General features: G+C 41.7%; 1 protein-coding gene across 1 annotated transcript in view; it reads left to right on the top strand.

Moving 5' to 3' along the window:
- CSTPP1 (centriolar satellite-associated tubulin polyglutamylase complex regulator 1) overlaps positions 1 to 25,451 on the top strand; it is a 79,220-nt gene that overhangs the window by 52,191 nt on the left and 1,578 nt on the right. The window contains exons 4-8 of the mRNA XM_054275259.1: positions 12,431 to 12,515; positions 17,427 to 17,512; positions 19,938 to 20,133; positions 21,827 to 21,936; positions 24,979 to 25,042. Of these exons, the coding sequence (XP_054131234.1) occupies positions 12,431 to 12,515; positions 17,427 to 17,512; positions 19,938 to 20,133; positions 21,827 to 21,936; positions 24,979 to 25,042 (541 nt within the window). The remainder of the gene's footprint in view (positions 1 to 12,430; positions 12,516 to 17,426; positions 17,513 to 19,937; positions 20,134 to 21,826; positions 21,937 to 24,978; positions 25,043 to 25,451) is intronic.

The raw sequence follows: 25,451 nt of genomic DNA, 5'->3' as shown, positions 1-25,451 counted from the left end.
CAGCAAAACCTGAAACAGATCCAGACAGAAGATAACTCATGTGAAAGACAACTGAAAGGATGGATGTTACCTTTAAACGTGGCATGAAAGTGAGAGTACGAATTAATACATTCGTATAGAATCCCCCTTTTTACCATCCACTTCACATAAAGTACTACTGAAATACAGCTACATCTGATGCAGTGAATTGACATAGAGTTCTTTTGGCAGAAACACCAGGAAGCAATTTTTTTCCCATCAGAGCAGTATTAAGAAATATTTCTAATTGCAGGGAGCAAATAGGACCTCAGCTTTCAAGCTTTGCTTTGAAAGATGCAGCACATGTCCTTTGAGTCAAGAACACACGCTGAAATCCATTATATTGAAGTGCTTCTTACAGCTATATTGCTGTACGATTTGCACCATCTGATTTTCAGACTTGCTCCGTAAGTCTTAACCTCGAATGGGAAAAAAGGGCAGATATTGCAGGAAATAAAAGGAACATGTGTGTTCTAAGTCTTCAATGGCTGGGGATGCTTAAAGAGCTGCTTTCATCTCCCTCCTCCTCTTAGGGTTTACCATACTTGCATTTCCATGATGGTTTTTTTGCTGAACAGTCAGGATATTGTTGCATGGGAGATGAAAAAATGTAAGTGAAACCACAAAGAGTACAGTTGTGTTAGAGCAATGTAGCTGAGGCCCCAGCTGCTAGTAGAGGTTAATACAGTATTACTCACTGTGGATGGCCCATCTCACTGACTGTTGCTATTAATGGGTTAGTCAGAAGTAACTGTGGGGTTTTAGTACTCCTGCCATCTTCTCTTCCAACTAAGGACAATCCTACATCTTTTAGAGATGGTGTGTTGTTTCTCTTTTCGTTGTTGTTGTTGTCTTCTCAGTAGCCTGCATCACAGCAGCAATCCACCCAGGATTCTACAGAAAACTGATCATGCATCCTTTAGGAAAAATCACTTGCAAATCATATCTAGTAAAAATCATTTGCTCACTATGCAAAGTTATCATCCCACAACTAATGAGTTAAGTGATATTCCTTTTTATTGCTCCTGCTATAAAGATTCTTACGAAGATCTTGAAGAGCCTGTCCTCATTATGAGGCTGAAAAAGATTACACAACTGAATTCTGTTTTCAGTTTTAACAAGCCAGGATTACAATATGGATTCCTCTCTACACTTATCTTCCAGCAGATGGCCTTTTATTCCCCTCTAGAAAGCACTGTACAACAACAAGAAAGTGTCCTTTTCTCTTTCTGCAACAACTTGCTCTTTTGTCTAGTTTCTTACACTTCTGATTACCATAATATATGCATAGCATCAGTGTTAGGGCATAATGCTTGAATATTTGGGACATTTGCCTGAACTTTCTTCCAGCAAAATATTCTTAACTTGTTGTTCATGGTACATGGTCCAAGGAAGTTTATTTAGCTGTAAAATAGGTGGCATTTAAGTTAAACTTTGACAAAGATGCATTATGTCCATAAAAAACTTCCAGGATTAATGGAAAAGTGTAGAACTTTCTTAAAAAAACATAAAAAAAGAAAAGGCTTTGTTTTATTTTTTAGAAATTAGTATCTATGTTAAACTTTTATTAAATACATATTTCTCCATGTGGAATACAGAGAAAACAAACATTTCTTCGCTCTCTTTTCAATCTAAAAAAATTACATTTTTTTTGGACACACAGCTCACTAGAGTGTTGTAAGAGTTAAATCAAGGGACATTACAGAACCTTAGCCAAAAGCATACTCTTAAAAGGAGCAGTTGGATGCCTTGTTGTTTCAGGTTTCTCTTAGTACATTCATTCTGTTCTGTATTCAGATCAGTTCTGTAGTGGTGGTCATTTACAATCATTAATCTAGCTCATTGATATTGTAATGGGCTCCAAGCATTCTCTGTGAAGCTTACATGCTCCACTGCATTTCCTTCTAAATAACTAATGATGACTTCTTCAGTCTTGTCATTAACCAGATTACCTTTCTCCAGCCAGTTGTCTTATAGATTTGCTTTGTTTGAGGTTCATTTTCTTTTTAAATTTACACACTCATAAAAGAGACTCAATATTGGTGTGTTTAAGAGCATTTTACATGACTGAACAACACTGCCCAAGCATAGGTCCAGATACCATATTTATTTTTATGAATAGAGACTTTAACTGTTGATTTGGAGGCTCCTAAAACCCATGCCATTTCCTTTCAGACTGTTGTTTTAGGCACTATAACTTCTGAAAGAAAATTGGAAAAAACTAGCCCACAGTCTGGGTACTTGGGATTATACTGTGTGTAAACCTCTAGTAAATATACTGTGCAGTAAAGTCAAAGAATGGCCAGCCCAGCTGGTGGCTTTCAGTTCTTGGAAGATGCATGTTTATGTCAGGTAGTCAAATGGTTCCAAGTGAACAAAAGTACACAGAGAAAGATGTTCTAGATCTGTCAGTGCTTTGTGGATCACAACCCGCTTCTTGAGTTTCAGCCACAGTGGGTTGACTGCTTTGTGTAGTTGCATTCTGGTGTCACCCTTGGTGGCATGTGGAATTCTCCATTCTTCGCATGCCTGAACTTGTCTCCTTCATGGCTGGGCTCGTGATGGATGAGTTTCAGAGAAGCAGTATCAGAGTGCCTGCTGTGATGACAGCTCTTGGTAAAGGTGCAGTTAACTGTTCAAAACCTTGCAGTGGATTAGTTAAGAGTTGATGTGGAGCAGGGTCAAAAAGACATACAAGGCTATCCCTAGTCATGATACGAATTATGCTGAAATTATTTGTGTCTCTTCCATTGGGTGCTAGTAGCAGCTGCACTGTACTTTGAATGTTTCTTCCAAAGAAGTCACTAAAAGAGGAAAGTCCAAAACATTCCTGTTTTATTCATTGTTATGAAAAAATAGTTGAGTGTTGCACCTCATGCTTTTACAGGCCACCTTGTGTCATATGAACATGTATTTGAAAATACCTTATTCTATCAGAGCTGGATCATTGGAACCTTTCACTGATGTTTCCTGGAAAAATTGTCTAGAAAGAAACTGGAAATCAAAGAAATCTTCGATCTTACATTGCTACAGCAATCTTCAACATTTCCACAGTTCATTGTGTGTCTTCCTTATCCTCCACCTCCTCTTTCTTTTAGGTCACTGTCATAGCTTTCTTCTGCTCCCTGACCCTGTGTTCATGACACAGATGAGCCGTCTGCCAGCTAATTGTATTTCTTGGAGCTCCCAAAGCAGAAAGGAAATACCAAACACTAATTGAAGACTGGCCATATTGTCACTAGTCCTAGTGCATATCCGAGGGAGGATATGTAAGGTCCTGCATTGACTGAAATACAGCTGCATACCACCTGCCCACTTACTCTGCCCATCTCGTGATGTGTAACCATGAATTCTTCAGTTGTTTTGAAGATCTTAAGCTTAATGACAACTTGTTTTCTTGGGTAGGGGCTGATCCACATCTTGTCTAAAGATTACTGCTGCTGTTTGGGAGCTTGGGCAAATGTTGATGGTCTCCTTCAGTAAAGTGTTGCCGGCATTCCTGTACTTCACTATTAAGAGTGCTGTGCGTCCTGTTTCAAGTGGTTGAGCAGTCTGCCCCCCAGATGGCCAGAACTTCCACAGGAGTGTTTTCTCCTTATTGTTTAAAAGACCAATTAGCTCTGGCATTGGATTGATTATTTTCTACACAAGTGACTGAAAACCTGTCAAAGTGAGGAAAAGTCAGCTGTTGAACAAGATAAAAGCAGGCTAAATCACCTATAGCTGGGGAGATGAGCTAGTTATGTCTTTAGTAACCTTAAAGTGAAAGGAAAAAATAATTTCATAGTGGACACATATAAAAAATGTCTAATGTTATGGCATTTCAGTTATAAATTAATTTCACTCTGAAATGTACCTTATTTCTAGTTTTCTAGTTGATCTGTCTTAAAAGCCATTTATCTGTCTTGTGTTGTTTTGGTCTGGGTTTGCTATGCCTCTGAAACATGATACATTCTCATACTGTAGTCCACAAAACTAGGCCTGTGTCCTTTTTAGAAAGCTAAATGTCCTTAGAGATCATACTCAATGAGCTGAGCATATCTTTAGGATTATATGTGCTTTGGAATATGCATGGATTTATCTTTGTAAATGTTAAAGAATATTGCATGGAGAAAATTGGGTGTCCATTTAAGTCACCATCTGGTTCCTGTATTCAACTATGTACTGGAAAATTTAAACCAGACTCTTTTGTTTGTCATCTTCTATCTTCTTTTTCTGCTTCTGGAAATATTGCCAGAAGTTGTGGCTGCTTCTCCTTTCTTATTGTTTGCTCTCCTTGCACTTTAGGAACTCTGAATTCTTTAAGCCCAAACTACATTCAAAGTCCCACTCTAGACTTAAAACAAGAAATTAAAGCGTTGACATTGTCTTTAGTGTTGCATTAGGTATACTGTTTAGGTTCCTAAAGGGAAAAGATCAAACTTTAGTCATGTGTCAGATTTTCTGTGGGTTCAGGAATATCACACTGTATCAGTTAAACTCTTTGAGTATTGGAATGTTTTTTCTACAACCATGAGAGCTGAAAACTTTCTCTGTGTTTCTAATGAAAGTTTGAATTTTTCAGTTTGTGGATGTGCCATGTTAGCCACATAAGCACGCCAAATGATAGCCTTGGACTGTACCTCTGGCACAGCTCATGGTGCCCTGAGTAGCATTCACTCAAAGCTGAAGTAATGCTGCCACATGAAACACTTCATACTAAAGGGTAATTATGGGGCATGTGAAAGAGACTAGAGGATGATTAACATTTGTATAAACAGAAAGAATCTGGATTCTGGGGATAGAATTGGAGCAGTTCTGTATAAATTCATTTTCTGTTTTTGTTAATCTGGCGAGTGGTTTATTGATAAAAGGGCTCAAGATCAAAGTGCAGGAAAAAAATCACACCATCTAGAAGATTTAACTCTTTTTAAAACTTTTAGCTTGCTTAAGGTAGGATGCTACAAGCTTTGCCCATAATGGACCCATTTCTCAGTTCATATGAACTGTCCAGGCTACCTCCAGAACAAATGACTTCATTCTTCGTATCAGCTGCAGCTGAATCTTTTTCTTCTTACCCAAGTACTTAAGAACTGGCTTTCTGCTCAGTCACAATGCTAATCCTCTCTCCTTGTTCTCTCTTGCAACACTCCCCCAGCAAATCTTTTTAGGTCAGTCTGCTTAGCTCTCCACTATATTCGTCCTGAGTCACATAGATTGTTCCTGGCAAATCTCACTAAATCTCTTTCACTCTTTGTTTTTTCACATCAAAAACTGACTGGTTTTATCTGTTGTTAACAGGAGTCACCTAAGTCTGCTTTTTGCAGTCATGTGCCTTCTGCAGAGTGCAAAACATCTTGTTTGTGAAGACTGCTCACCTGCAGCAGCTCCCTTCCCTTATGTCTGGCAGGATTTTGCTCATATTCTCACAGGTTAGGGGAGGCAATCCAGGGTGCAGCCACTTGCTGAAGGTACCTTTCTATCTGAGCCAAACTGTAGTTATTCTGTGCATTCTTGAGTTACCCTGTCTGCTTCTGCTGTCATGTCATGTCAGACACAAAGGCTTCTGGGGTCCTTTCCTGAGAGTGTCCTGGGATCCCATATGGGAGCACCTAAAGAGTATCAGTGGAAAGAATAGGTTTGTGGGTAACCTGAATTCATCTGCCTGCATGTTTAGTAGGGATGCCAAAAGTTCTGTCTTAAATGTGTCTGATACCAGAGTGTTCACAAACCATCACAGCAGGCAGGGTGCAAGTACAGCAGGTAAAGCTGAATCTGCTTTTGCTTAGGAGGATCTCTAATCTTAGGACATTGCCTTGCACACATCTTGGACTTTAAGGATTAAAATGTCTTAAGCAGGGAACTACTTAAGCCTCTAATATCCAACAGTTTTTCTCTGCTGAGGAGGAATGAATCTGCTGTCCTTATCCACCTCCTTCCCTTTTCCCTGCACCTGGCTGTGCTCTTCCACAGCTTGCTTTGCATGAGCTTTCATCACATATTTCTGAGAGCCAGTGCAATTCACTAGCCCAGGGAAAAAGTTGAATTTTCTCAGCGAGAGGTGTGCTGAGTGGCAGAGCTGGTATGAGGGGTGGTTCAGAGCCATGTGGCCACCAGCAAGTGATGGGAAAGGAGAAAGAGGAGTGAGCCTTTGAGCAAGAGTAAAAGTTTAGTTTGGCTTAGGTGCATGTTGAACTTCATCGTCAGGAAGACAGGGTGAATGCATCCAGTTGTTAAAATAAGAAAATACATGCTAGTAATTGATGAAATGTATAAAATATAGAAATAATATATGCCAGACCTTGGTACAAAGCCATAGTATTAAAAGCTACTTACGCTCAAGACTCCATGTAAAGAACAGATTCTTATGTTGATCCATGATACCATTTTACTATTAGATTTTACCATTATCCTCTTTAAACTATGCACTAGAAAATCTTCCTTTAAAAAGAATAAATTGTTTTTTATCTAACCTGGCATCAATCTTTGGCTTTTAGAGCATTTTCCTATTGCTTAGAAGTAACAAGTGGGTCTCTCTTAGTTTTGTTCTGATTATCCTACACTCCTTGGACTATGATTTAATGATTGTAGAAGCTGTCTGTACACTTCAAGAGCAAAATGAATCTCGCTGGATATGTCTTACATGAATATGTAAAGTCTTATCCATGGATTAATTTCTCTAGAATTCTTGGCTTTTTGATTGTTATTAGCAGTAGATGTATGGAGGAAATTAGGTCATAGGTATCCTGTGAACAAGGCACATGCAGGGTTTTGCCTGCTGGCCAGATGATACTTGTGAAATTGCAGTACTGTCAATGCTCATGTTTATGTTCACTTTTTTGTAAAATTGTAGTTCCTGTAGACAGCATGAGAACACATAAGACTTTTATTTTGGGGGGCTTTTGGGTTTTTTGTTGTTTTCTACAATGTTGCAATCCTTCATGGATATAGGGAGAATCCTAAATATGTGGTAGTTACACTAGAAACACTAAAAAACTAAAGGCTAGCAAATACTCTTCCAGCTCTTAAAAAAAGAAATAAATTAGTCTGTTCTCTGTTATATTTGCAGGAGGTTGATTTACAGCTCTATGCCTTTATGACTCTTGAATGACTTCATGACTGTGGTAGAAAAACAACCTGTGGAAATTGTGTGTCCTACCATAATTCAGAGGGGACAGCTACATTGCTCAGGGCTCCAGTCTGCTTGGATACTGGTTGTACATAAAAAATTATGGGAATAGGGAACTTTAATGTATATTCATCAAGGCAATCCTTGTGTTTCTGGGAAGCTAACAATGTGACTTTTTGGGGCAGATTTCATACACCAGCTGCAGTAAGTATTCTCTTACTGCTTTGGGCATTTTTATAGCTGTCACAATGTTGTGACAGCATTGTAGATAGCTACTTCTTGTGTTGAAAGCAGCCTAGATACAGCAGCAATGACTGCAATTCAGGCTAAGTCCTAAATATTTATTGGCTTCCTGGGTAGATTTTACAGCCTTCACTGAGCTGCAGGCTTCTATGTCTAGGTGGCTGTCACTATGGAAGATAACTGGTTTTAAGATAATTCAGGTGTGTCTACACTTCACACACAACACTGACAGCAGCATTAACACATCATTTAGTATTCCTGGAGTTTGCATTGCTCCAGGTGTGAGTGAGGTTGTGTGCCATCTGTTAGCCACATACAAACCAGAAACAGCTTTAATATGTGCTTTAAAAGCCAGGGAAGTACAAAGCAGCTGCCTCCATGTTTCTCAAGGTAGACCATTTTTATCCAGAAAATGGTACCTTCTTAGACTGTACCACATGGACAAAATTCTTTCTCCTCTGTATCTCTGAAACATGAGAAACAGTCTGCCTCAGGCACTAAAAGACAATAAACTACTCACAGGACAATCCAATCTTTAGGAAAGGGTTAGGATTTTGCTGGTGGCATGGTCTCAGTACCAGTACAAGCTAGTCAAGAATGTGAAGTCTAGTAGAGCAAAAATTATGCTGAACTGTCAAAGTACTTCCTGTTAAGCTCCTTCTTAGTGAGCCGTTGTTTTAAATTGGCTTTGGAATTTGTTATTAGGTCTTTTTTAGTAGAAGAGTGAAGTGTTAGTTCAGCTGTAAATGAACATGATTAACATGGAGACTGCAATCTCCATCCTTAAGCATATGGTTATGAGCAAGTTTGTTCCACTGCTAGGGCATGGTAAGAGTGTGTGTATCTCACTGCCCTGTGCTGTGAGGTCAGATTTAAACACTCCATGATTTGCTTCATTTGTTACTGGAACTTGAGATGCAGTAATTTGTGGTAGCAACCAAAGTGGCAGTTGTGGATTCTAGTTTTCACTCATTCTGACTGGTACCTTCCGTCTTTTCTTTCTTTCTTCATCATGCAACATTGAGCTCTATTTACTCAGCTGTGGCCTGGAGACAGGAAGGAGCAACGTGGTCATGCACCAAAAGTGCCCTTGTTTATTCCCAGCAGCTCTTGGCAAACAATGTGGTACATGGGCAAATGTAATTTTCTGCATGGTCTTCACTGACCTTGCTGTAGGGCATAGGAAAACAGTGATCACAGCAAACTGAAGACACCTCCTAAGGTCTGTGGTGATCCCACTTCCTGTGTAAAAGGTACCCAGCTATAGCCTGAAAAATTGGTATGATTTGTTGGTCAGGCGCCTGGGGTGTCTACAGGCTGAGTTGTGTTATAGCCTAAAAAAGTCTGCCTGTGTGCTTCACTGAATAATTTGGTGCCATTTCCCCAGGCATTAGAAATAAAGTGTTTCTTTAGAGCAGGAACTTCTCTGCACTGCTTCAACTTTCTGGGCAGTTTCTAGTCTAAATGGACCATTTGCCCAAAGATTGAAACTGTAATTAATTCCACTTTTATTGACAACAAACTTCATTCTCTAACATGCTGATTTGCAGTGGATCTCTGCCACCCTTTCCCAAATTCTTTCTGATCAGACCTCTGCTTTTATTCTATATTGTTTTGTTGTTTTATGATGGAGGTGAAAGGATAATGATGTAGTTTGGTAAGAAGACAGAGAAGGAAAAGACAGCATGAATTATTACACAAGATTTTTAACTATGTTATTTCTGCCAAGTGAGAGATCTCTTTTTATGCCTCACAACTAATGCTCTCTTAGGGCCTAGTTACGTTCTCAAGCTGGTTTTGTCTCTCAATCAGACAGGGACTGAGAAAAAAGTGCAACTTTCTTTGGAAATGTCATTCTTAAAAAAAAAAAAAAAAAAAAAACAACCAAAAAAACACCACAACCTCAAACTCCTTTACTTTCAGGGAGAAAAGAGACTAAACCCCAAAATTATTGAAAAGGGCTGTAGCTGATTAAAGCAGGCAGATTATCCTCCTAGAGCCTGTCTGTTCTGAATGTGGGAAGGATGCTTTGTATACTGCTGGACACCACACTGTGGAAATCTAAAGGGGATCAAAGCAGAGGAACAGATATAACTGGGCAAAGTAGTGAAAGAAGTAGAGGGTAAGCTAAACAGATTTAACTTAAGATAAATGTAGTTATCTGTTAAGTAGATTGAATAAGATACAGTATGAAGAAAGGGTTATTATAATGATCTTTTGACAAATGAAAGAAAAATAATAACAAGCAAGAGGTGTAAGGATACATAAATAGGAATTTTAATTTAAGCAAACAAAAATAGAAATAGAGTATTGCATAAAGTTTCCAATTGGTGTGATTGCTTCAGACCAACATCGAGACTTTTTAGCAAAGATCAGAAATTTATTGTCCAGCATTATTCAAAGCTAGATTTAGAATTCCTTGAAGAGTAAGAGGTCCATACTACCCTGTTCACTTATGAGAAAGGGTCTGTTTCAACAAGAGCTTTTATTTGCCCCATGTTCTCTGTTTTCATGTAACCTGCTTCCTGTGCTGGGCCTGTGGAAAATCACGGAATCACAGAATGGTCCCTGACCACAGTGGGTCATTTGGTCCAACCTTCCTGCTCAAGCAAGTTCATCCTAGAGCACATGACACAGGATTGCATCCAGATGGTTCTTGAGTATCTCCAGTGAGAGAGTCTCCACAACCTTGTTGGACAACCTAGTGCATGGTCACTCCCCCAGTAAAGAAATTCTTCCACATATCCATGTGGAAATTCCTGTGCATCTGTTTCTGCCTGTTGCTTCTTGTCCTACTGCTTGGCACCATCAAAAAGAGCCTGGCTCCATCCTCTTGACACTTTCCCTTCAGATACTGACAGATATTGATGAGGTCCCCTCTCACTTGTCTCTTCTCAAGGTGAGCAGGCCCAAGTCACTCAGCCTGTGCTTGTAAGAGAGATTCTGCAGACCTTTAATAACCTTCATAACCCTTCACTGGACCTGCTCCAGGAGCTCCACGTCTCTCTTGTCTTGAGGATCTCGGAGCTGGACACAGCGCTTCCCGTGTGGCCTCACCAGGGCTGACTAGAGGGGCAGGATCACCTCCCTGGACCTGCTGGCAGTGCTCTTCCTAGTACACCCCAGGCTAGCATTGGCCTTCTTGGCCACAGGGGCACTGCTGGCTCAGGGACAGCTTGTTGTCCATCAGGACCCCCAGGTCCTTCTCCACAGAGTTGTTTTTCAGCAGGTCAGCCCTCAGCCTGTGCTGGTGCATGGGGTTGTTCTTTCCCAGGTGCAGGACCCTGCATTTGCCTTTGTTAAATTTCAATTGGTTCCTCTCTTCCCATCTCTTCCACCTGTTGAGGTCTTTCTGAATGGCAGCCCGGGTGGCCAAGAAGGCCAATGGCATCCTGGTCTGTATCAGCAGTAGTGTGGCCAGCAGGACCAGTGCAGTGATTGTCCCTCTGTACTCAGCATTGGTGAGGCCACAGCTTGAACCCTGTGTCCAGTTTTGGGTCCCTCACTGCAAGAAAGACATTGAGGTGCTGGCGTGTGTCCAGAGAAGGGCAGTGGGGCTGGTGAAGGGTCTGGAGCACAAATTCTAGGAGAAATAGCTGAGGGAGCTGGTGTTGTTTAACCTGGAGAAAAGGAGGCTCAGGGGAAACCTTACTGCTCTCTACATTCACCTGAAAAGAGGTTGTAGAGAGATAGGGGTCAGTCTCTCCTTCCAAGTTATAAGGTTAGAGAAAATGGTCTCCAGTTGTACCAAGGAAAGTTTAGATTGGATATTAGGAAAACTTTGTTCCCTGAAAGTGTGGTCAGGCATTGGAATGCTTCCCCCTACCCTCGTCCCTCCCAGGGAAGTGATGGAATCACCATCCTTGGAAATGTTCAAAAAACATGGAGATGTGATGCTTAGGTTGTGGTTCAGTGGTGGACTTGACAGTGTAGGTTAATGATTGGACCTTGCTGATTCTGTGATTCTAAGTTGTGGCTGTCATCTGAAACAAGGTTAATTATTTGAGCCTAATTATAAGAGCCTAATGAGGACTAACATGTTTGTGGCAAAAGAACTTATGCTGTGTACCTCAGTCCTGCTGTCAGTGCCCTTGAGATCCCCTCCCTGACTACTGCTTGGCTCTACTTCCACCTCTGGCTCTTTCTTCCATACTTTGCATTCTTCTGTATATAGAAGTAGTGCAAAATTGCTGCTGTTCAGCTACTCTTCTTCTTAGCTCCAGTCCACAGCCTTTTGGACTGTGAACATACAATCATGTAGGGCTTTTTGACATCAGGATGTTTCCATTCCCTTGGGATCCCTAAGCTTCCCCAAGAGTCACCTCTTTTAGACTCCTTCTCCTGAGCCACAGAGTTCCTTCTTGACCAGGCTTTCACAAAGCTGCTCTCTAAAACATGAATCATTTGATTGGTTTTCTTGTGTGTTTTGGATCTTTGTTCTGTGCTTCCTATAATACAGTGACCAGATTTGTACACATTATTCCAAAAGAGACCATCCAGCTGCCTTACTGAATGCCAAAGTAATAACGTCTGTGGTTTATACTCTGTAGCCTTCCACACACAACCCAAAAACCTTGTTTGCCTTTGTTACTGCTGCCAGATGTTCTGTGGATGATTTTCAAGTGTATTGTGGGGAATGTCACCATGCCAGTGAATTTCAGCAAATTTAAGAATTTAAGCAACTTTGAAATTATTCCTTTTTCCACATGGTTATATTCAAGTCAAACCAAACTGTGTTCTCACTTGAAACTGCCCTGTTTTGGTTACCCCTTTTTCACACTGAATCACTCACTACCTGTTACCAGTTTCTCTGCAGGAGCCTGTATAATAGGATTTTCCCTTCATCAGGCCTCTTCCAGATGGTGCTGGAAATGGAATTCCATTTCATTTCAATTTCAGAGTCCCGCTCTGAAAGTCTAGGGAACAGTTATACTGTCTTTAGTACTCAGACTACTTGAATTGGGAGTAAAGGGAATATGAGGCTTTTTTCCTAGAGAGGAAGCAAGGGGAGGGAACAGTCTATAAAAGTCTTACAGTGTTCTCACCTCTCTTTTCCTGCAGATTTGCTGACAGCACAGGAATACCACTGCCTGCTGCAGTTGCTCTGCCCTGACTTCCCAATGGAACTCACTCAGAAAGCAGCAAGGTGGGTCCTCATTCTCTCTTTAAAGGCAAGATTAATCCTACATGCATGGACTTAGGAACTAGACCTGTGGGTAGAGGTAGGGACAGGGACCTTCAGCTTTTAAGGTTTTGGGGAAAGAGACACCATCTTTTGAGGTTAAGAACAGGGTGTTTCTCTAACAATGTGAAAGAGTATATATTTAAGATATACAAAGGCTGAAATATCAATGCAGAATGCTGCTGTTGGCTCTGTGTTCAGATGAGTTGCAGATAAAAGAATGTTAGCCAATATGTTTTTAACTGACATGTTTTTTAAACTTGATTTCAAATACTGTTTACCATTCTCAAATGTGTTCCCCCTTGCCCCAGCTTCTATGGTTGATAACATTTAAACACACTAACCTCTGAAAGATTGCCAGTGTTTTAAAGTATGTTTGGTAGGAACATGGCAGCTAATCTGTTTGAAATTTTATTTTAATCTAGACAAGGCAAAAAGCAGATAGCTGGCTCAGGGCATTGATAACGTGATATGGAGTATTTTACTGATGGTGCTTGCTGATTCCAGTCCAGCCCAGGCAGCTGATTATTAACTATCTGATATGGAAAATGTAATAAGGTACACACATCTGTTCAGTTGCTTGTCACCCAGTGCCAGACTAAGAACGAACACTAGCCGTTGTAGCAGAGATATATCTGCTGCTTCCTTTCATGGAGGTACACAAGCACCAGTCCCATGTGCTGGTGTGTATTTCATAGGGCTCCAGCTGAACTGAGCAGGAATTTGTGATGGTGCATGCTATGAAGGAGACTTCAGCATATCTACACATGTTGTGATGTTTGTGTCAAGGCATTCAGTCCACAAGGCTGCTGTAAACTAGAGGCCCCATTCAGGGGCCTGCTGCACTGTTGTGCATGTGTTGTAGAGACGGACAAGCTGGCTTTGGGAGCAGGTGCTGGAGAGATATGAGATCTCTGTCAGAGGCACACAGGCTCAGGTGGGGCTGACCTTACTCCTGCTTTTGGCTGGCTAGAGATTTACTTGCACGTTGCTAGCTCTGTAACAAGCTAATCTAATTGAACAATTTTAATAAAACTTGTCATATTTCTAAACCATTTTTCACTTTGCTTACAACTGTTGCTCTTGTCCTTTTTCTGGTCTACACTTCCCATTGTCCTCCATGGTCTCTGCCTGTTAGAAGGGTGAGCTCTGCAGACTTTCTTACAGCACCAGTTGACTTAGTCTTTGCAAAACACCAATGTCACATGCAAACCTGGAGACGTTGTTCCTTCTTCAGTCTGCACACCCCAATTGTTGCTAATTTTCTTCTGAAAAGAATTAAATAAAGTAGCAGCAGGAGTCGCCAGAACATTCAGTGATACAGGTGGGACCTGCATTGATAGTGCTGGGAAGAGGGCAGTCACAGCTGTAGCCTGAGTGCTGCCTGACTGAGGTGCTCTCCCAGCATGGTGCAGCCCACTCATGCAGGAGCTGTTGCTATGCTGTGATAACAAACAATAGGACTAAGATCAGGATATGTCAGAACATTAGAATGGAGGTTACAACAATATAGGTTTTATTCACATGACATCAGAGAGCTCAATTTTCCTGTTCCTGGTGCAGAAGCCATACCCAAAATATGAACTAGGATATCTGTGTATCTGAGATTTCTTGGATTTTTTTTTTCAAATGGTTATAGCCATTAGCAGATTAAAGACTTTAATTTACAGAGGTACCTTTGATCTTCAGAGACACCTTTAGCTTTCTGAATCTTGAAATTGCAGGACAGAAAGTAAAGGAATTTTTTTTCTGGTTTATTGTCATGATTTTAAGATCTGTACCTGAGCACTGATTTTTCTATTGTAAGGGAAACACAAGAAACTCACTGCCCACATCTGAGTAGTGACAGACCAGTAGTTCACAGCTCCTATGCTGTTTTATTTGGTGTGTTGCACTGATCAATACTAATGGAACTGGGGCTTGCAGTTCAGTACTCATATTATTAAAAGATTGCCTAAGAGCGCAGACTGTTTTTTATGTTTTGCGTGTTTTGCTTATTTTTGCCTCCATGTGTCAGTAAATAAACCAAGCCTCTGAAAACTCATTTGAGCCAGCCTGGCTTTAAGACAGATAGTGTCTTTAATGGTAGCAGAAAATGGTAAAAGTCCTTTTAACTTGCCTGGTCTAGAGTTTGTCCTGGGAACATCCTGTCTAGTCTGGATTTCTGAGATTTTAACCACAATCAGGAGACCATAAAGTTTCTCAATTGGCACAATAGTAAGGCTTTCCTGCCAACCAAACCCACTTGACCCCTGAAAAACCACTGTACCCTCTACCAGAATGCCTCAAGTGTAGGCATTTTTCTTCAGTCCTTTCCAAAGTTCCTCCTTGATTTTCGTTATTCACTGAGTGCCAACCACTAACTTTTTTAATACATCTGTGGCCTCAGGATTTGAATTTTAATTTGGACAAGAAAAAAAAATCCCTTGAAATATGAGATACCAGAGGAACTCTTTTGAGTTGCAGGTCATACTTTCAGATTTTGTCCTCAATTTTGATCCTGCTGCCTATGTTACAGTCCATAGCTAGGTTTTTCTCCTTACCAGATATTTCAAGGAAGAGGTGCAGATATGTTGCATATGATGCTCTCTCAACTTCCTTGAGTGCTTACTCAGCTGGCTGTGTGGTGGAATTGCCAGCTGCAGTCAATCTCCTCATAAATGATTGTATTGGATTTAAAGACTTCTCAACATTTCCGGCGTGCAAAGCCTGGGCCAAGCGGAGTCAGTAACCCAGCACCAGAGTGCACCTGCTTCTGTTTAGATGCTCCTCTGTCACATATGTGCTCTACAGGCTTCCTCAGAGGCTCCTTGCTGTCTTTAATAGCAAAAACTGTCCAGCAAATTCTCATACTTCTGCCTACTTTCTCATGCTCTCCTCTAAGTAAGAGACTGGAAGTTGGTGCTGCAGAGCAATGCCATTGACCAGAGTTTTAGATTTAACAAGTGAAATGAGTTTCTTGTTAGGAAGGTGATGTAATATTGTCTCTCTGCATAACAAATATGTAAAACCACTCTCCACTGTTGTTTTCCTGCATCTTTGAGAAGAAAGCTTCGGTGCTTTGAGGGTATCAGGGAGACAAACCATCATTTCAAAGGAGGGAGTGCAGCTCATCAGTGATGTGGCCAATTGCATTTCCAGTGCTTAAATAGTGGTTGGAAATGCCAGTGGCTGAGCAGTTTTGCCTGATAGATGAAGATGCTCTGCCTGCCAGCTTCAAAGCCATTTCCTTGATGTGGCCACTGACAATCTCAGTAACATGCTTATTAGTGAGAATTAAGAACTGAAGCTACTGCTTCTTTAGACAGGAGGAGAGGAGGCTTCTGGAATGTAATAAATAAATCAGAAGCACTTTGACATCTTCAAAGGGTTTTGTTTTAAATACTGGCTTTTCTCCTGGGGACCCTCTTAGCCCCAGTCTTTCTTCTTTGAGATAATTAATTCAAGCTGCTCTACATGTTTGATTTTGCCACAGTGAACAGAACTGGTCTGAGTGGCAGGGAAGTCTTGCAAGATCCTATGTTCTTCTAGGTCAGCCTCCCACACAGCTCCCTGAAGTCTTTTACATGAGACAGAACAGTGTTTCTCCAGCAATGTGTTTAGACAATTGATGCTGCAGGAGTTGGTGTGCAGATTGCATCTGGCCCTGTGTTCAGAAGGGTCCTATTGGATGACCCATACTTTGGCTGTAATGAACTGGCAATACCCATATGGCACAGTATGCCAGATGCTGACTGTACAGGTTCAGTAGACCTAGATGCAGTTGAAAAGAAATATCAATTGCCTTTCTTTAGCATTGCCTTAATACTCTGGTTTTTTTCCCATCAAAGTGGAGTATTTTCTTCTGTTTTACAGTCTAAGCTGTCATTGATTAGATGAATTTCATTTTCCCCACTTCAGCAACTGACCTTTTTTTCCTTAGGTAGTGGTGGCAGTGACCAGAGTATTGTTTTTGTTTTCATTTTTGCCCTGAAATCCACAGGTTTTTTCCCTGAAATGAAGAGTGGACTTTGCTATCACTTATATTTCATGTTTATGGCCTGTGGCTGGTATTTTCCATATTGAATATGCTTCAAAATAGGGATGCATGTAGCTCCCTACATGCACCAACAACTTTGCAGGGACAGAGAAGACTGTTCCTGGCCCAAGAAGTCTTCAGTTGTCATGATATTTGACTTGATAGTCAAATAATAGACCTATTATGAAAAGAGACTGATTCTTTCATCAGGAAGGGAGGATAGGATGTTCACAAAGTGCAGCTAGGAAGCTGAATGTTGGTGCAATGTTATTTCCTCTGTAGTCAAGTAGAGTTTGAGTATAGATGGTGAATTGCAACTGTTGTGACCTTTATGAATCTGAAATATGTCCCAGTTTGATGAAGTTTCATATACAGAGGAATAGCATGAGTCTCATTCTGCTTACACCAGTTTACTACTTGTGTAACTGTCCTGTCTGTAGTCACATTTAGTCAGAAGCTAAACTTTGATGATCCTTGTTGATCCCTTCCAACTGAGGATATTTTACAATTCTGTATAACCATGTGAACCAGCCTTGCAGTTTTTGTACCACTGTTCCATCATGTCCGGGCTTTGAATGTCACACTGCTCTGTTCACACTGCAGCTGAAGTGTGTGACTGACATTCAGGATCTTCTCCTTGCTTCAGGTTCTTAAGCTGCCTTCACTTGATATTAGGGCATCCACATCCATGCAGCAATGGGTGTTCCCATTTCTCTCTCCTAACTTCTTATACTGGGCCACTAGCAATCCTCAGTTGCCCATAGTTCCTTGGCTGCACTTCCTCAGGGTCTGGGGTTCCTGGTTACAGACTTTAGTTTTTTTGTAAATGCTAAACTGTTTCTCTCATCTTATCATAGGATTGTGCTGATGGATGATGCAATGGATTGCCTGATGTCTTTTTCTGATTTCCTCTTTGCTTTCCAGATCCAGTTCTACTACTCAGGTAAATTCTGAGAACCTGTTGACTTCTCTCACTTGTAGAATTACAACTTTACAGCTTCCCAGTCTTTGCACTTTTTTGAAACTTGAAAGGATATGGTTTTTTCAAAGAAAATATATAGCTAATGGACTCTACTGATGAAAAGCATCACAGATGTCAAGAGATTAGGAGACTTAATGAGGAGATGCCAAATTGTTGTGAATACTGACACACCCGCAACTGCTATGTCTGATGAATTTATTTGTCTTGGCCTTGAGACATGAATTTCCAGCTTTATCTAGACTATGTTAACAGCTAACAATTAGCTTTTACTAGGAACATTTTTTTCCCTTTCTTTAAGGAAAATATTCAATCCTGCTGGATACAGCATAGGAAAAGCCCACCAGCTGGTGCCTTTAAAGGAAAAGCAGCTGGACAAATGGATATAATTCTTCCCCTTAATATTTGCTCAACTATGAGCTGGTTTCTGAACTGGGTATAATTCCCATGAGTTTAGGGACCCTCAGTGGACTCCACTCCCAAGAACTTCTCTAGCCTCCCCTTGAAATCACATAAAATTGTAACCTCCACACCTTTTGGCCAAGAATTGCACAGGTTTGACACCTGTCCTGTGAAGAACCACCTCTTTTGTTTGATTTGAGACCCCTTAGTTGGAAAGCAAAAGGAACAGATAATCCATATGAATAGTCTTCACATTGTTGGTTATTTATGGTATTCTATCCCACTTCCTCAGTCTGAGTTTTAACTAGATAGGATACTTCTAAAATTCTTGGCAGGAAAAGTGCAAATCAAATACTACTGGTTTGTGTGTGTGTATTTCCTCATGCTCACCCACACATATACATCTGTAAAATCCCCAGGTATTTTTAAACTTCAGGAGACAAGGTGGAGAAACTTGGATGAGCATTCAGGTGCTTGTCCTCTATGGGGAGACTGCTTTAAAATACATTGTCCTGTTGCCCTAGCCCCTCTAAATTGTGATTGAGGAACAAGGATCTCATTCAGGACAAAAAGAGGGCGACTAGATATTAGATGTGCTCACAAGCACTGGCTGGCGTGCCACTTTCTCATCTCCTGGCACACAGCACTTTTTAACAGAAAGCTCATGGATTTATGTTCACTCACACTGAAATGGCTCCCTCTGATGGACGTAGCTCACAATTGGCCTCGACCAGGCAAAACGGGCCAGGTTTGGATGCACATAAACACTGGCTGGAAGCTGTTGTGAGCATAATCTGTGGTCAGAGAGTAAACTTGGGTGGCCTTCTGATCTGATCTAATCTGCGAGTTCCCATCTTTCTAGCAGTTAGGAGTCTGCTACTATCCCTAATACAAAAATCTCTTTTTCTCAATACTTCTCTGTATATTCTTCCCTTGTAACTCTGCTGTACATATCACAATTTTATCCATGAGACCTTATTGTAAAAAACCAGTTCAAAATGGTGATTTTGAGCAGAACCAGGCTTGTAATGCCTTTAGTCAGGGACAGAAAATGTGTTTGGAAAGTTTTCTCTGATATAACAAATATTTCCATTGAGCTGCAGAACCTCAGCACAGCCTCAGGGCCTGCTGACTCCTGACTTTCCTCTCCACCCACCTCATGCACAGCATTGCACTTGCATTCACTTGGAACTTAAATGCCACTGGAGTCCTGACAAGCTCATTCTTGTGTACACACTCTCAGAGATCCCTGTCCTGCTCACCCAGGCACAGTGCACACACGCAGCCTGTCGTGCACTCTCCCACCAACCCACACACATGCAAACCTCTCCAAATGGAATCTAGATTTGTAAACTGCTGACCACATCCATAAACAAACTTGTTTAAAATTAGATTCCTGCAGTAAACAGTGGGTAGTATGAGGAGCCTGGGGAGAGGCTTTCTGCCAACTCTAGCCTGACCTGCCCTGGCCCTTCTTCTAGATCCTGTGTTATATTTACTTTGGAGCAGCATGGAGGCAAGCTGATATATGGCCTGGAGCCCTAACTAATATGCTCCCTTTCCTCCTGTTGCAGTTCAATGTAGTTTGTGCCCAACTTGCATGAGTTCTAAATCAGTGGCAAGAGGTGGAGAAGGAAAACATTTTAGACTTCACAAACTAGTTTTGTGTTTTACATTAGCTTTCACACTTCACTGTTTTATTAGTGTGCTAGCTAGCCTTTGTTCCCTTGAGATGAATCTTCTCAACAGAGTGAGTGATGTCTCATAATCATCCTAAGAGGAAGAAGAAGATAGCAACTTCTATGGAAATGGCTGCATGGGCATGCATAATACCTGTTCTGAACATGCAGGATGCTGTAGAGTTGTGTTTATTTCCAGTTAGTGCTATGTACAACACAGAACAACAGTTTAAGCCACAGTCTGGTAGGTCAGGAGGATGCTTTGCTGGTTACAGTGCTGAGTTTTAAACAGCTTTCTGTTCTTTTAGAGTTCCTGGAAAGTGTGGCTGCCATTTATCAAGATCTGCTGGCTGGTAAGAATCCAAATACTGTGATTGTGCCAACATCATCCTCTGGGCAACATCGGCAGCGCCAGCCCCCAAATGACTGCAACCCACTTGAAGGAGTAGAGGCATCTCTGTTCTACCAGTGCCTGGAGTCCTTGTGTGACAGATCAAAATACAGGTATGAATGGAGTCTAAAATACAATTTGAAGTCTCTGTCTCTGGAGACCCTTTGTAAGGTTGGAACTGTGAAGAAAGAGAGGCCTTTGAACAAGCTGATATTCCCACATGGCTCTCACTGAAGAGGTATGAAGGGAAACATCATAGCTGAACAGTTTTAACCAAATGAGAGAAACTATTTCATGGACCAAAGAAACATAGGGTTTGAACTGATTCTTGAAGTAATAGATGGATTTGGGTCTCTGCTCTCCATCTCATTTCTGCATTGACACTTTCATCAAGGAGAGATCCATCATGAGTTTGCTAGAGGGGATAAACAAGTGCAGTTGCATTCTTGGGAGTTGAAAGAGCCCAATGCGTGGATGGAGTATGAAGCCTTAGTACCTAGGAGAGTTCACACTGTCCATCTATACCTGAGCCTGTGTTGGAGCTGGTTTCCAGCTACAGATCCAGGCACAAGACTGGCTTTAGTTCAGCAGAGGATGGAGCAACACCAGACTTTACTGTATAGCTTTGACAGATACTTTGATCATATTCTCACTAACTGCAAGAAACTTCGCCTTCCTAGAAGGTCATGGTCTAGAAACACAAAATAACTCAGGACAACAACTCATAACAAGTTCCACCTGATTTTTCTTTAGGTTTCCAAATCCAGACTTCTGATCCACAAAATTACTGCTGAACTGCTGTCCAGTGCTATAGCTATCTAAGCATGGAGTTCATGGGTTTTTTTGTTCTTTTAAGCAACAAAAGCTCTACATTCCCTGTATGTCCTGAGAACTTCAGATGGAAGAGTACTGTGGGTCCATCTGGTAGGTCAGGCTTTGCACAGCATTATGAGGGGAGCCATTCCTAGCCTTTCATGTAGTAGTTCAATACTCAGGCTTTGGTAACCACTTCTGTCTGAGGGATCACCAGCCTACCCCCACGTCTCCCAGGGGTACCACTACACCATTGACTGTTCAACACTTCCTCTTTATGAGGCAGTTTGATTTTGCGTGAAATCCTTCAAGGAGTATTGGTCAAGAGCAAGAATCATCATGGAGATACTGCTTAGAACTCAGGACCAGGGACTAAGATGAGTGTAGAAGAAGGGGATATGCTAATTTAGTTCTCACCTGAATAGTGTTCTCTGACATATTTAGGCTATCATTAAAGAGGTTTTCTTGCCCCTTGGATGACTACCATTGATAATGGTGTGATAACAGCATCGCTGAAAGTGTTCAAAAATGTGTAGATGTGGCAGTTAGGAACATGGTTTAGTGGTGAACACGGCAGTGCTCCATTAACCACTGGACTTAGTGGTCTTAGCCTTTTCCAAACTTAACACTTCTTGGAAAGTTTATTGACTTCTGAAAGCAAGTATTTCCCAGAGGATTTTTCCCAGAGGGAAAAACATGCTGAGTTGGGATGTGTATGCCTCTGAGTGAATCTAGGCTTTTCTCACTGTCCTTGGAATGAAGACAGGTAAGACTGCTCCTAGGGATGTCCCCCAGGCAAAGATCTTGCTTAGCAAATGGGGAGCAGATCCAGTGCTCAATAAGCAATCTGGTGGCTCTTCATTTTAAACTGAGTCAGGGCAGCCTTACAGTGTTAGACCAGGTGAAAGGGTTTATTTCTCAATTTTGAGCTGGTCTTAGAAAAAAAAGATTATAATTTAGAAGACAAGATGACCTCTGTTTCTCTTTTCCTAGCTGTCCACCTTCTGCTCTTGTGAAGGAAATGCTGAGTAGTGTGCAGAGAATGACCTTCTATGGATTCCTTATGGCTCTTGCAAAGGATCAGGGCATCAATCGAGCCCTAGGTAAGACTTCTCTAAATGACATAGCTCTAGATTTTCAGTCATTTTGTATTTCTGTGGAATTTCATGTCTAATTATAAACCATATTTTACACTGTCAGGAAGAGAGTGAGGGGAAGTTTTTAATATTTTTGTTGCTGGATTAACTTTAAAAACATAACACTGTGCCTTACTGTCTGCCTGAAGCTTTGGAGCTTCCTCAAGGCTTACTGAGTTGAGGTGCCATCCTATGTTTTAGCCCTTTGTGCTCGTGCAGATTTTAAATGGCTGCTCTCATCTATAAGGAAAGAAGGCACACCTAATGGAAAACCTCTGGTGCCTCCTTGGCTAAAAGATTAAAAGCCCAGTCTTTCCCAGCTCTTCCCCATCTTCTGTCAAGGCAGTGTGATCTTGCTAGCAGCTATCTGTGGCCTGCTGAAAATCTGATCATAAAACATAAACTGATACAAAAATCTGTACCACACTGCTGTGGGAACCACAGGGATTACCAACCAGCATCTCACTGCTTGTGTCTACGTTGTGCTGGCTTGGAGCAGGGAAGCAGTGTTACATTGGCCAAGGACAGTATGTAATCCATCCATAATTCACCCACAGTTTCATATTTCCCCCATATGCCTTGCTTGTGCTCTTCCTCCTCCTACAAAGAGGAACAGAAATGGCTTTTCTGTTTGACAAGACTGTATCCAGGAGATAAATTGAAATGGCAGGAGCAGGAAGGGAGGGCTGTGTGTGGGGTGTTCCCAAACACTCATCTTCATTCAACAAATCACCTGGCCATTAAGGGTAGATGACTCTGTCTGTCTTTGGGTAAGTGTCCTCTTCCTCTTCTTCTGGGCCTGAGTATCTGCCAGTCCCTAATTGCAAAGACAGAACTCAATGAAAAGGTGTACCTTGCCTGAGGGCTGCTCCTTTTGCACAGGTGTGTGCCATACTACAGTAAAAGCGTCTTCCCTGGCTGAGCCCCTTCTTACAGCAAACCATTTAAACTGCTCATGTTCCTCTGGGGCAGGGCAGATTATATATCAAAGGTGCATGAATACACCCCTGCAATCCCCTCTGAAAACAGGCTTAGAAAGCAGTGTATTCACTGGGAGGAAGGTGATGCCTGGATGGCAGCAAGCAAAATCTTTTTTTCCTTTGCCCTATGAAATCCACTTCTAGTCAAGCATAAAGAAAACAGACGAAAAGAAAAAAAAATCCTGCCCACAGCTTCCATTGTGCCATCTACAAAGTGAGTGGGTTTTCGTTTCCATTAATGTAGGCCTGTCCTCTGGCCCTCTGCCAGACTCCTGCTGAGGCCTCTCTCAGAGGAGGGGCAGCAACCACAAGTCTGACAGGTGCTAGTGTTTTTGGCAAGGAAAGGAGGATTCTTTTCCTGGTGTCTTTTAATCTCTCCTGAAGGGTGATTTCAATACACTTTGGTGTGTAGGGGATCACAAGCTCCCCAAAATCCTTCAGCAAGAGCAGTTTCAGGCAGAGGAGGTTTTGGTCTCACAAAGCCAGCAGCTCCTCTTGAGGAACAGAGATAGAGATTAAAGCAGCTTGCTCAGGCTGGAACAGTGCTGTTGAGTGTGCCAGGCAGACTGGAATCTGTAGTGTATCTTCTGTCAATGTTGATTTGTGAATTCTTCAAGTGCCATTTATCAACTCTCCTAAGTAAATCCTGTGCCCTAAAGACTTCGCTGTGCACTCTGCAACTACAGAAATAAGCTTTAGTCATTTATTCTTTAATTGAGCACACAAAAAGAAGCAGACTGGGACACTTCCTTGGATCTCCTGACACTGATTTGCAGTTCATTTACAGGAGGAATAGACCAGAACCCAAATAAATGGGGGAATTGGTTCTGGTCTAAATTTACTTTAGTTTTCAGGCACTCATTGCTACATTTTTGATGACTGCTGCCAGCCTGCCTCTGTGGCTCTCCAGCCTCTCCTGCAAGAGCAAGGTATCAGAGCCAGCAAACGTATTTGTGTTCCCACGAGGAATTCAAAGCCCCTTCCCAAAGGTATTGAGCGTAGCACCCAAGTCTCCTGAAAAACCTTAGAAAGAGCATTCCTCACTGTACTGTTGGTATAGATTATCAAATAGAGTTTTTGCCCTGGTGTGCAGTGGTACTCTCCAGGCTCTGGTAGGCAATCTCTGTGCTGTTCTCTGTAATTTCTGTGCTGGCTGATCACACTCTCCCATGACCTCTATACAAGGTGGAGTTTGTTAAACAATTAGGAAGGAGGGCTTTCCTAAGAGCCCCATCTTCCTTTCTGGCTCTGCTAAGGTTCCAGTGTTTTCAGAGAAGAGCAAAGATTATCAATCAGCTGTTCCAGTCCTAAACTATATCATGTCCTTCATCTGGAGTAGGGTTTCTAAAGTGAAAAGGAGCATGAGCATGTTGATCTTACACTGAGAGTGTACCCAAGCACTGGCCCAGACTTTCATGCTCACACCCTCAAGCAATGCTAGAGCACAGTTCATCCACATTTAACTCCTGTAGGCAATGTGCAAGAGTCAGGCCTGACTTTCCTGAGTTGCAAGGAAAGCAAGAGCCTTAAATCTGTGGAGTGTTTTGATCCCCAAGACCAGGAGGCCACAAGAAAGGCAGGTGGCACAAAAACATAGATAACCTTGGGTGGTATAGTGCATGTTTCAGGCTGTGGCACTAACACCACATGTGTTACATCTGGTATTGGTGACTACACTGGGCAATGAACAAAGGCCCAAAGTTGATAGATTGCCATCTCCCTGACAGTCAGTACTCTCATTTTGTACTGCCAGTCCTCAGGGCTGTAGGCAGTGGGGCTACTGAGACTGCCTCCAGTTTAGTATGAGCTCAGCTATAGCATGTATGAAAGACACAGCAAATGGATCATCATTCTTTATCTGTCTATGATCCTCAACATTGCAGCCATTTCTCTAAGAGGTATAAGGAAAAAAAGTGTTTTCTGTCTTGCAGGCCAGATTGAGGTTGCTGCTATGGCTTGAACAATTTTCTTGAAGAATCAATAGCCTAACTCTGCTGATACTTTCATTGGTTTTTTTTTTTTCCCCCAGGGGCTCTGCCAGATAAAGGAGACTTGTTTCTGGACCCTGCCATGGATCAGGAAATTGAGAAATTGTAAGTGGAATTGCGCAAACTAGGAGGTAAAGCAACAGATTAAAGGTAGCATGCTAAAGAAGAGTGGAGTAAAGTACTGTCTTATTCCTCTGCTCTACTACAAAACAATAGAGGAGCTAAAAGAGCAACCTGAACAGGAAGAACTTCTTTCTTTGTGGTGCCTCAATGCAGTTAACAAAATCCTTACAAAAGTCTTCAAAAGCAGAGGGGAAGAGTGTAACTCAAAGAGGGATCTAGAGGAAGCAGCATTCTCTAATGAACTGGGAAATTTTGTTTGGATGGTGAAAAGTAGGAGTGCTGGCAGGAACAAGGTCAGCCCAGATACGTTTAAATAGAAGATTCACGTAGTGAGTCTGGGAGGTACAATGTGTTCCTCCTCTATGCCATGAACATCTTTCCATCCCTGTGC

The sequence above is a fragment of the Melozone crissalis genome, unplaced genomic scaffold (assembly GCF_028551555.1).
Source record: "Melozone crissalis strain CALT ecotype California unplaced genomic scaffold, PUWL_Pcris_2 ptg000018l_1, whole genome shotgun sequence".
Classification (NCBI taxonomy): Eukaryota; Metazoa; Chordata; class Aves; order Passeriformes; family Passerellidae; genus Melozone; species Melozone crissalis.
This window is presented reverse-complemented; position numbering and strand designations above follow the sequence as displayed.